At 41.5% G+C, this 12,215-nt stretch overlaps 1 protein-coding gene across 10 annotated transcripts in view; it reads right to left on the bottom strand.

The window, feature by feature from the left end:
* Positions 1 to 12,215, bottom strand: part of NEDD4L (NEDD4 like E3 ubiquitin protein ligase) — a 433,261-nt gene that overhangs the window by 51,636 nt on the left and 369,410 nt on the right. For 7 of the 10 annotated variants that reach the window (XM_061615405.1, XM_061615386.1, XM_061615324.1 and 4 more), the window contains 4 exons: positions 11,895 to 11,969; positions 9,670 to 9,729; positions 2,927 to 3,058; positions 769 to 888 (listed from right to left, as the gene is read on the bottom strand). In XM_061615405.1, coding sequence (XP_061471389.1) covers positions 769 to 888; positions 2,927 to 3,058; positions 9,670 to 9,729; positions 11,895 to 11,969 — 387 coding nt within the window. The remainder of the gene's footprint in view (positions 1 to 768; positions 889 to 2,926; positions 3,059 to 9,669; positions 9,730 to 11,894; positions 11,970 to 12,215) is intronic. The other 3 variants (XM_061615356.1, XM_061615366.1, XM_061615376.1) reach the window with 2 other exon arrangements.

Below are 12,215 nucleotides of genomic sequence, written 5' to 3'. Positions count from 1 at the left end.
GACCAAGGGTGGGGAACCTTTGGCCCTCAAGATGTTGCTGAACTACAATGCTCATCAGTCCTAGTAAGCATGGCTAATGGCCAGGGACAATGGGAGTTATAGTTTGAGCCTCTTTGAGCATCAAGCCATTTACCACCTAATGTTAGCCAGACTTTAAATTTTCAGCATCCCCCTCCTTCTGTTCCAAGCAAAAATCTGAAATAAAAATATAGCCATGCTAAATGTTGGCAGTGAACAAAATCTATCTACAACTCAAAGCTCAGCTTCATAAAGCAAACTGAAATAAAGAAATTATATTCAAATGGGAAACAGAAAATGAGTTAAAATGATCAAATTTGAAACTTGATGTTCATAATTCAATCCACATGCCTTTGCTTTGTTGACTAAAACACTTAACCAAAAGGAAAAGAAAACTATTCAAATGTTAAGAATATTTCTTATGTGATGATCCTACCACACCTGAAGTAACATAGGAACATGCCTAAAATGGGGACATGAATGCATGAAGGGTAGAAGCAGATACCAACACAAAGCTCACAAACTGTTAAGCATAAGAACCAGTCAGAACAGCAACGTGTAGTGAATTAAAGATAAATGTGAAACATAATCTACAAGGTGGAAGCTTAACTTTTTTGAGGCACAAAGGAAGTATTGCAGAAGAATGACAAGCTGACCGGAAAATGGAAATGAAAGTAAGGAGTAACAACACGATGGAGAGAATGGGAACCCAGGAGGGAAGCCTGGGATATTGGAGGTAGAACTTCTCACCTCAAGTGGCGCAGATAATGTTACTGTGGGAGTACTGAGGCTACGAGGCCGTCTTATCTGAGGCTCACTTAGATGGTTGTTACTGTTTGATGTTGACCCAGTTGCACCATCCTCGGCAAGCTATTTTAGAGGCAAACACAAGTTAGCTACATGTAATGACCTTCCTTGCCAATGATTTCATGATCATATTTCCAAGCTGTACCATTCAGTGAATTAATAAATAAAGTTTTCAGTAATACATCACTGCCTAGAAAACAATATTACACCTGGAACAATTCATTGCCATGTAGTTAAAATCCAGTTTTTCAATCGCATTTTAAATGCACCCTAATATGTTCACTTTAGCAGTACATTTTCCAAGGGTTAAGGCATGTGGGTGAGGCATCTGGATAGCTAGTCTATCCATTGCTCAAATTACAGGGGGGTGGGAGTGGGCAGGGGGAGGACGGAGAAAAAACCTAACCCTCTTAGGTACTGTTTCGGAAGGCTACAAGATGTGTGCACCATATCTAAAATCCAGGGGTCAGGGGGGCATGTTTATGGATTAAAGGCCCCTACTATCTATTCCTTCATAGTTTGAGCATTACGTTTCTCCACTGGTCCTTCCCCATATTTTTCCAATGGTAGCGTTAGGACCAGTTTATATATTAGTAAGAAAGAGGAATAGAAGTACTAGCAACTTTTGCTTCTTCATTCACCACCTTTACTGTAACGTGTCTACTTGCTTCCAACAGGCTAACTAGATGGCATAACATTTGGCTGCGTAACATTGTATTTTTGCACTCTAACCTTTGTGCAAGTCAGTTTCACACTGGCTTCTCTCAGAATAGTCACCTCACTTTTCCACTACCATAGCACCTGACTCTTGTAGCAGCAGAAAAGAACAAGAAACTCACAGAGAAAGAAGCCACAGCAATTCCCTTGTTCCTCTTTGTATTGCAAAAAGCATCCAGGCACAGGTGCAGGGACAGCAGAGGAACGATTGGTGGACATGAAAAAGGGCTGAATCTCCAAGGCTAACTGTAGCAGCTACACAACTGATAGCTGCTACAGTCACTCAGAGGCTCCTGACTATCTAGAGCAGCCTTTCCCAACCGGTGTGCCTCCAGATGTTGTTGGACCACAACTCCCATCAGCCTCAGCCTTGGCAATGCTGGCTGAGGCTGATGGGAGTTGTGGTCCAACAACATCTGGGGGCACACTGGTTGGGAAAGGCTGATCTAGAGGCTCATTCACAGCTTCCTGTTTGAACCAGTCACTTGGTGTATGAACAGCATCAACCTCTTGGAAAGTCACTTGGTGATATAACTCCTACCAGCAAGTTTGCATTTAATTACCTAAATCATTGTTTATTCCCTGCTCCTGCTTGCCCACCCATATTACTACTTTACTACTACTCCATACTCCGGCACAGCTCCTACAGACAACTCCTGGTCCTGGTCATGTACAATTTTACTGCTGACCTGTACAGCTTAAGCAATTCATTGGCACTGATGTTAGTTACAGATATGGTTAACCAGCTTCTGCTTAAGCTAGGATTTGAAACCTACTTCAAACTGTAGTTTTAAATGGAAGTTTATAGGAAACACTGGCTAGCCTTAGCTAGGGTAATGTTAGTACTATGGTTAAGGAGAGCAAGGAGATTATTTGTCCCAGGAAAGAGAAGGGCTGTGTGGAAGGGGCATGCATTCCTTGGGCTGGGTCCCACTTTGTTAAGATTCAAATAACTTGATCTCTGTAACAAAGTTACAGCAGCCCACAGTGAATGCCCTTGCTGCCAGTTTGACAACTAGAGCTTTATTAGGCAAGTGGGAACAGAGAAGTTTGCTCTTCTTCGCCTAGTTACAAATTAGCACATCACATTGTACTGACCCCATTTTTCCCCGAGTATAGATGTTAAGCAGATGAAGGGTGGACACATGCCATAATGCATGCCTTACAGATTTGATGCATACTGAAACTGGCAGTGGCCTGTGCCAAACAGAGCAGATCTGCCTTAGTCAATGTCTGTCTTTTTAGTTAGAAGCAGTTATTTTCCTGGAAACTGTCCTTCCCCATGCATAGTTGTCATTCTGAAATCTGACACAGCCATGGAATGGAAATGACTCTATACAGTCTAAACTTTATGTTGCTTTTCTCTGGACAGCAAGTTCCGTACCTGCATGATAGGCCGAGTCCAAGTTGTGGTTCGATTGTTATGATTGACATAATAAGTACGTCCCTTAGCATCTTTTCTCTCTTCCCAGCCTGAAGGTAAGCCCGGTGTAGTATGTACATAGGCCACTGATGGCTGTTTATGCAAGAAATTACCATAATGTTACTTTGTGGCAGTGGGTCATTCTTACAAACAATATTTGCAGCACTACAACTGGGAGATGAGTGTCGGCACAACATTTTCTCTAAGTCAGGCTCACTTTCAGACACACAAGGGTGGTTCAATTCCATCCTCACGTCACAAGTAAATCACAATGTACTGAAATCAACAGGGGCTACAAGTATTGTCCAGCCTGACAGAGTTGTCTTTCACTTTATCCTTGCTGAAGATGCTGTTTTGTTAGTGAAAGACAGGCAACAGGAAGAGCAGAAGTATAAAAAGACTGAACAGAATCAAATTCCAGGAGCGCAGAGAACAACATTATTTTACTCTCATTTGTTAGCTGTCCTTTAAATCATGTGTAGTGTTTGTTTCCACAGCTGAAACAATAAGCAGAAACAGGTTTATTAAGCCCTTTGTAGGCTCCCATGCATGACTAGTGGTCAACAACCGTTTTGCTGCGTCACAGGCAGGGCCAGATTAAGCTGAGGAGGGTCCCTAGGCTGATTGGTGTTTGGGGGCCCCTATCCCCCTGCTTCATCTACCTTTCTGTTGTTTTTTGCGGCATGCGCAGGTTTGCCAGCAATCAAAATGGCAGCCGAGGTTTCCCTAAGGAGCTGAAGCCTCTGCCGCCATCTTTGTTGATGGCAGCGACGCATGCGTGCCATCAGCCAAAATGGCAGCAGAGGCTTCACCCCTTAAGGAAACCTCGGCCGCCATCTTTGTTGATGGCAAATCTGCATGCTGCAAAAAACAACGGAAAGGTAGGTAAAGCGTGGGTAAAGCGGGGGGACGTTGGTCTGCGGATGCTTCCGTGGATCGCGGAAGGCCCCCTGTAGCTCCAGGGGCCCTCCGGCCAGTGCCCCATGGGCACGCAAGAGCTCCAGGCCCCTAGGCTTCAGGCTACTAAGCCTAATGGATAATCCAGCCCTGGTCACAGGCTGTGCAACCCTTGGTTCATAATGAAACAGACTTTCAGACATGTCACTGTCATTGTTTAATATATGGGATTTATAAAGAGTTGAGCATTTTATTTTTAATCTTTTTTTAATCCTGTCTTTCTTCCAAGAAGTTCAAGCCAGCGTACACTGATTTTCTCCTGCCTCCCTATTTTATTCTTATTTGAACTTCGGTCTCCCCAGCCCTAGTCAGACATTCTAGTTACTACAACTGTAGGAAACATCAGATATTCTGGAGGCCTAAAGTTTCCCTACATCTGTACAGTAGCCACACTGGCTCTCTGCCATAGCTCCCTGGTAGAGGATATATTTTGTATGCAGAGGTTCCTAGGTTCAATCCCTGGCACCTCCAGATACAGCTGGGAAGAACTCCTGCCTGCAGCCCCAGAAAGCTGCTGCCAGTCAGTGTAGACCACTGTTCTTCAACCGTGGGTCCCCAGATGATGTTAGACTATAACTGGCATCATCCTTGGCCACTGGCTAAGCTAGCTGGGGTTGATGGGAGTTGTAGTCCAATAATATCTGGGGACCCACGTTGAAGAATACTAGTGTAGACAGCTCTGACCCCGAAGGTCGAAGGGCCTGACTCAGTATGAAGCAGCTTCCTATGTACCTGAGTTATTTCTATGTACCATCTTATCACCAAGGCTTCTCTCATTGGCAATAGAAAGGTGAAACTGAGTGGCTATGTGCATGGTAGGGCTAGAAGTATCAAATATCAAGGATGCCTCAGATAAGTATTCTGTGCTGGTAAAGGTTTGTGAACCATGTGTGTTGAAAATGCAAGCATCTGTTCACCTGCTTATACACACAGAGAGAAAGAAGTCTTGTCACTGCAAACTACCTGCTAATAACTGCAAGTCCTGCCGAGCCTCACTTTGGTATCTCAGGTTTCACAGGCTACTTCCCCCATTGCCGAGGTGCTCTTTGTAACTATCAAACCTGGAATCTGGTATTTCCTGGATGCAAAATCCTAACCCCTACGTTTGAACAATAAATAAATCTAGAAAATATTGGAATGCTCAGAAGCTGGCATTTTTTAATACTGAGGACAGAATATATACCACAACCTGCCATGAGATTTGGAATGGCAACACAAGAGAGAAAAATTAAATATGCATCAGATGTGCCATATCATGCCAGAGTGCATACAATATAGGTTTTACTGTTGATGAACTTTTGTGCACAAACGCACAGTGACTGAGAGTCAAACCATGCAGTATGTGTAATATGTAGCTGCCAACTACGCATGTGATTTCGACACACAGGGGATCTGGATCAGAGCCACAGTGCACAGAGAAGAAGGTTTAATAGTTCCCTCTCCAGAAGCAACACCAGAAACTCAGCCTCACCTCTACAGCAGTTAGCAACAGAAAAAGGGTTTTCACTGTCACCAGTGGGAGATTTTTAACTATCATTAGCTGCTGTCAGCAGGGGGAGGGGGAGATTCAGAAATAGTCACAGTTGGGAAGGGATTATCAAATCCACCCCCCCCCCCGCACACTGTGGTCCAAATCTGGATTGCCCCCCCCCATATTTACTTCTGAGTAATAAAAAAGCACCTACATAGCTGCAGGCTAGCATTAAACATAATGACCGTCACTCTTCATGGTTGACACAGTGAGCTCTAATCCATTGAAGTTAATAACACAACACATTTGGTAGTCCTTAAAAGTGTCATAGGACTCTTAGTAGATTTTGATTTGTTGTTGTTATATGCCTTCAAGTTGATTATGACTTATGGCGACCCTATGAATCAGCGACCTCCAATAGCATGGATGAACCACTCTGTTCAGATCTTGTAAATTCAGGTTTGTGGTTTCCTTTATGGAATCAATCCATCTCTTGTTTGGTCTTCCTCTTTTTCTACTCCCTTCTGTTTTTACCAGTAACAGACTAAACATGGGTATCTGCTTAGATTACAAAAGGAAGCTATCCTTGTTGTTCCAAAGTCTGTTGTTTTTCTTTCCTGACTTTAAACGTTGTTTTGGTTTCAACACTACTTTTTATTTATTGTTTTAAATAACCTCTGATTCTCCTGACATCTCAGTTTTAAGTAGTAATTGCTATATATCAGTAATAGCCCAGGTGGATAAAGGTTTGTGGTCTTTCTGTAGAAGGGAGGAAAGGCAACCTTGAAATAACAGACACAAGCAATTGAAACAAGAATTCATCTTGCATAGTGATAATAGAACCGTAGAATAGTAGAGTCGGAAGGGGCCTATAAGGCAATCGAGTCCAACTCCCTGCTCAATTATGAACACTTACGTGCTTTCTGGAACAGTTTCAACTGAAATTGTGGGTACAGGTTTGAAAATTGCTTTTTATTTTTAAAAGAAGCTAGGAGAGTTAAATTCTGCCCTGGAAAATATGGAGTTTTTATAACATTCACATTATGAGAATGATGATTAATTAATGTTTATTAGATACAGAAAGGATGAAACTGCCATAAAGGGCTGCTCAGCAATATCAAATTTATACAAAAGAAACCAAGTGGTACTATGAGAAATCCATTTAAGAACTAATAGACACCTGCTTAGCTGGCATCACAAATTTATACAGTCTCCCTTTTCCACACATCCTTTTGTTCTAAAAGTGTCTCCACTGATTTAAGTTGAGGTAAAACTAATATCAAATTTATAGAGAAGGCTGGGGGCTGTAGCCAGTATTCTCTGTCTGCTAGTGCAAGGGTTCTTGTGCTAGTGGACAGGTGAGTTTTGATGTTGTGCAACAGAGGAATCCAACACAATAGCTGCACTAGTGGAAACTTGTTGCACAACAGATTGCACAATCTATAGCACAACACAATTGCCAGGAACCTGCATATACCTTCCCTTGCACAACAATATTCTGTTGGCACTAAATATTTCACCAGCAGGACAAGCACACCGCTACATGACTTTAACTGAGCGCTACAATGGACACAGCCCTAAACATCTTAACAGGAAATGATGGGTGGCATTCAGCACTGCACGTTCCACTCATACAATGGAACTTCCCCTTCCGCTCCTATCTTCACACCGTCCAAACAGATTTTGGAGAGGTTTTGATTCTGAGCAAAATTTGAGGGTATGTGCGGGACTGCAGGAGAGAGGAGGGGGAAGTTCTGCTGCAGGAAAGTCTGTTAAATGAGTGGAACAACCGCAATGGATGTGACCCACTATTTTAACAGAGCTTGAGATGAGTACATGCTGATGACACCCAGCTCTATTTCTCTTTAACATCCGAGTCAGGAATGGCAATGCAAGCTTGGACCAGTGCCTGGACTTTGTGGTGGGCTGGATGAGGGCCAAACTGAGTCTGAATCATGGCAAGGAGGTGACATTGTGGGTTAGCTGTTCCCAAGCCCGAATAATTGGTCAACTGTCTGCTTTGGACAGGGGTATACTCCTGAAGCAACGGGTTTATAGACTAGGGGGCTCCTGGATCCACCAGTGTCACTAGACACCCAGGTGATCTCAGTGACCAGATATACGTTTGACTAGTTTTGGTTGGTAATACAGGCATGGCTGCTTCTGGACCAGATAGCCTGACCACTGCCATTCAAGTGCTGCTGACCTCCAGATTGGATTACTACAATGCGCTACCCCAATGGCGGCCTAGAAGCTGCAGCCAGTGTGGCTTGACTGTCCACTAGGGCAAAATATTACCATCATGTTATACTGCAGCTGAAAGAATTGCACTGGTTGTCAGTTAGCTACCAGACGAAGTTCAAGGTGCTGGTACTATATACAAAGCCCTACACAGCATTGGACCAGGATACCTAAAACATAATCTCACCCCTTGTATATCCAACCAATCACTGCACTCTGTAAGAGAGGGCCTTCTGCAGATACCATCTCATCTGGTAGCCCATTCCATGTGATGTAAGAATCGGGTCTTTAGCGTGGTCACAACTACCCTTTGGAGCTCCCTCCTGTTACACAGCAGACAGGAGCTGTCCCTATTATCTTACTGGTGCCTTTTCCAACAAGCTTTTTTAAGTGGAGATTTTTTATCCCAGACTGTATCTGTACTGGACTTGAACATTTATTTTATGTTTTATTGTTGAGGTTTTTATTGCCAAATTGCTTTAAAATGTATGATGGGAAACTATTCATAAATACATTTCAAATCTGTGGCATAAAAGTAGCATGGCTATGTATCCTATGTAAACCACTGTTTAAACAGCTATCAGAGGATAGTCCTGAAGGGATGACAGGTTCAAGACTGGTTTAAGATAAAGAGACCTAAGAAGGTAAAGCAGAGGCCCTTAAAGTTGCCCATCAATAGTTACCACCTGGACAGCAGATTGAACAGGCAGACAGACCTCCCCACTACTGAGAATGTTATTGCATTTCCATATAAATTACAAAAAATATTTCTATATTTGTATCTATAAATATCAATTAGCATATGCAAATTTTATGGCACAATGTGTCCCTTTTTTGGTGATGCATTTCCTCTTTTTGGCAATGCCTTAAGAGGGCACTTTTACACGCAAGGTTAATAAGGCCTCAATGTGAAAGTCATTAGAGATAGGTAATAATGTAACTGCCTAGAAACAAAGTTATTTCTAGCTATTCAAATAACTAGAAAAAAAACTTTTGATATGTTGGTTTTTAAACCTATGGCACACAAAGATTAAAATCAATTACATTAAAATGCTTTGATTACTAAGAAATTACTTCTCATTCATTCATTCATCACCCCTTCCCCTTTTCTCTCCAGTTACAAGCAGATCTGTATGAATGTAAGCCCCCCTCCAAATACCTAGTGAAAAAATGGCAATGGGTTAAAGAACCAATGACTACCAATACTACAGAGCTCCTGGTATAATCTTTAACTTGCTTCTACAGCACAGAGCCTCTTCGAAAAACCAAACTAACCAAAGAACCTCTGTCAACTGCTACTGTCCCTGAAACATTTTGTATTGTTTTTAGATTAGCACAGCTGCTAACGCTAAGAGTGTCTGTAAAATTACTGTGCTTAAAATGCTTATGGAATTGTTTGTTTATATTAAAGTTAAGGGTTGTATTCAGCTTAGCACTAAGCAGATTGTTCCATCAGTACAAGTGTTTCTCCTTGCACAATGGAACAATCTCTCTTTCCCTGCACCCATGTGCCCCCTAAATCTGTTCTGGGCATTCCCCCAACCCTCCAGAGCAGACTTCGGGACGGTGCAGGGAGTGAACGGGTGGACGACAGGGGGAAATTCCATTGCACTAGCCTTAACCCTTATGCTACTGCAACATTTTAGTTGAATACTGCCCTACATTATAATGCTACTGTATGAAGGGCAAATTATAATTTTAAAAACACAGAAGGTTGCACAGCACTATTATAGAAGTATTGGATGTATCAGCTAAAGGACTGGGGAAAGAAACATGTTTTCTGAGCAACCACAATTTGCCGTTTGAGTGCTGGAAAAAGGCAATCTGTCTCATAAAAGAGGTACAACATGGAAAGATATGTGTATACCCTGCAGCCAAAGAGTTACATGCACAGAGTAATTTTCTAAAAAATGAATGGTCCGCACAACATCTAAAAGGCTGACATTCTGGAGAGAAGCCAGGAGATGAGAAGAGAACAGGAGAGAGCTTGGACTTATAGAGGAGGATATATTTGGCTTGATAAAGGCATTATTACCGTTGACTCTTCACCACCAGTGACAGTTGAAGAACGAGTTCTCCTAGATGGGCCGCTCTGCTGTTAAATAATAATTGTTACAGTTAAGGGGTGATCAGGAATGGCGGTCACAGATGGCGTACATATCTTCAGGAAAAGGAAGAAGTAAAAGCCATCTCTTTATACTTGGGTAAAGTACCAAATCAACTTTAAAAGAAAGGAAAGAAGCTATCAGTCACTGATAATGAGATGAAAATTCAGGTTACTTAATTACAGTAGATATGAGGTGTTGGTCTGAAATAACCAGCATCTGCTAGTGATGGCAGCATAATACAACAGCATCACCAGAATAATGATATGCTATCAGATACTATACCAGCAAAACTACGTGTCTACCTGCTCCTAAAGCACTTGTGTGCTCAAAGCAGCAAGTGAGACAATGCGTTAAACACTGCTCTAGTGTAGGATAATTAAATCTATTCCTTTTCTTCAGGCAGGATACAAAGAAATGATCTAAAACAAGAATCTGAGACATTCTGAAATTAAATGAAGCTTTTTTGGGGGTCACCAGTGAGTGCAAAGACTTGAGTCAAGCTGAAAAGCGAGAAATTGATCTTCAGTTAATTATACTGCCCTGCCAGGAAAGGAGAGAGTAAGCGTGAGAAAGGGGGAGAAAAGTCCAGAAGATGAGATGAGAGCTTAATTGCTAAAAGAAGAGAAACTGCTGTGAGGTTTCTTAGAGGAGGTTTGAGTACATTTTTAAATATTCTGTTTTCTTAAATTGTGACAGTGCTTAGTTCAACAGGCATTTAAAAGAAAAAATATTCAGTTCAGAATTCTTTCCTGTTCATGCAATCTGCCTGTTCTTTCCTGTTCACACAATCTAACACAGATAGTGTTAAAGCTATCTTGAATATGTTCTCATGCAAGCCAGCCTCTTCTAATAGGACAAGTCACGATTAGTCATTTTTACGTACATGGCCATAACCCAGAGAACTGTTTTAGGTATGTCAAAAATTGACATGCAACACAATCCTATGCATATTTACTTGGAAGTGAGCCCACTCTTTTCAACTGAGCTTACTCCAAGGTAAGCCTGCATAGGACTGCAGCCTTATTTTCTTTTAACAGCAGATTTATGCCATTTCACAAATAAGTCGCCTGAATTTCAAAAGCAATTTAATTTGTGCGTTTGCAGGGAGGCGGAGCAGATGAAACACCTGTCTAAAATCTTGCTAGGTATGCAGAGTAAAAGTATCATAGTTCTCTGAATTATGGCTAAGGGAATACTACTTGGACAGGAAAGATCGTTAAATAGAAACAGAAACAAAATGGCAAAACAGTGTTAGTATGCAAAGCAAACAAAATAAAAACAACTTTTGAGGAAACTATGGCACCTTTTCTCGTTTTCCCATCATATTATTTAAGTTTATGTAAAGCAGAGATCATGACATTACAATAGCTGCTACCTATGTGAATGTTAAGTCTCCCAGGCATTGGCTAAAAAGACAGATCACAATCCTACTAATGTTTACTCAGAAATAAATCCCACTGAATTCAAGATGGTTTACTCCCAAGTAAGTGTGCACAGGATTGCAGCCTTAGATTAGAATCCTAATCACACGTTCTAGGAAGGGAACCCCTTTAAAATTAGATGACTTTCTACGTAAACATGGTTAGGATTGACCTGTAAATCACTAATCGAGAAGTTTCCAACTTTTATTTATGTGACTTCTTTCATTCACAACTTTGGCATACCGACATATATCCGTTATAACACAGGAGTGCACCCATCCTTCACAGAACTCATGTGCACTACTCAGCCACACTTCTGATTATACTCTTCTATGCCTGCTCATATCCATTCTGGAGAAACACAATGCCTACATCCCAGTACACTTGAAAATTGTTGTGCTTCTCTGGCGAAGAAGTATAATTACCAGCGCCATGTAGTTTCATGTCATCTCCTCTAGCCTATGCTCAGAACATCCCCTCTCCAAAATGTAGGCTCTCCATTTCCCTTGCTTTGGGAAAGTTTGCAGTAGTCAACATATAACTGGGATCATAACTGAAATAATTCCCATAGGAGAAGGTGCCACAGACCCACACATACTGAAAATAGAAACTGATGCACAAATTGCATTTTTAAAAAGAGACAGAGTAAAAAGACAAGCTCCTTCTGGGAGGAAGGGTGGGATAGAAATTTAATAAATAAATAAAACCAACAATAAGAAAATCCTACTTACCAGTGATAAATGGGATTGCTCAGCAACTGCATCAGTTACACTGCAAGATCTTAACCTTGCAGAAGGATCTCTTTGCTGAAGAAAACAAGACACGCTGAATTATTAGATGTATAGTAGCATTTCCCCTGTACTCAAAGCCAATTAGATTTGCTTTTTGATATTATATTTTCCTTTCTTCCATCTCTTCAATTGAATCTCCAGAAATTGAATTCTCCTCTACTACAGTGTTTTGCAGACCAAATTAAAGAAAGATGACTTTCTCAAAGATCAAAAACAGATGAAAGATACTCCAGCAACAATATAGCATTGGAAGAGGCTAAT

Source organism: Rhineura floridana, chromosome 1 (genome assembly GCF_030035675.1).
Source record: "Rhineura floridana isolate rRhiFlo1 chromosome 1, rRhiFlo1.hap2, whole genome shotgun sequence".
Lineage (NCBI taxonomy): Eukaryota > Metazoa > Chordata > Lepidosauria > Squamata > Rhineuridae > Rhineura > Rhineura floridana.
Note: the sequence above shows the minus strand (reverse complement) of the source record. Positions and strands in the feature narration are given on the sequence as shown.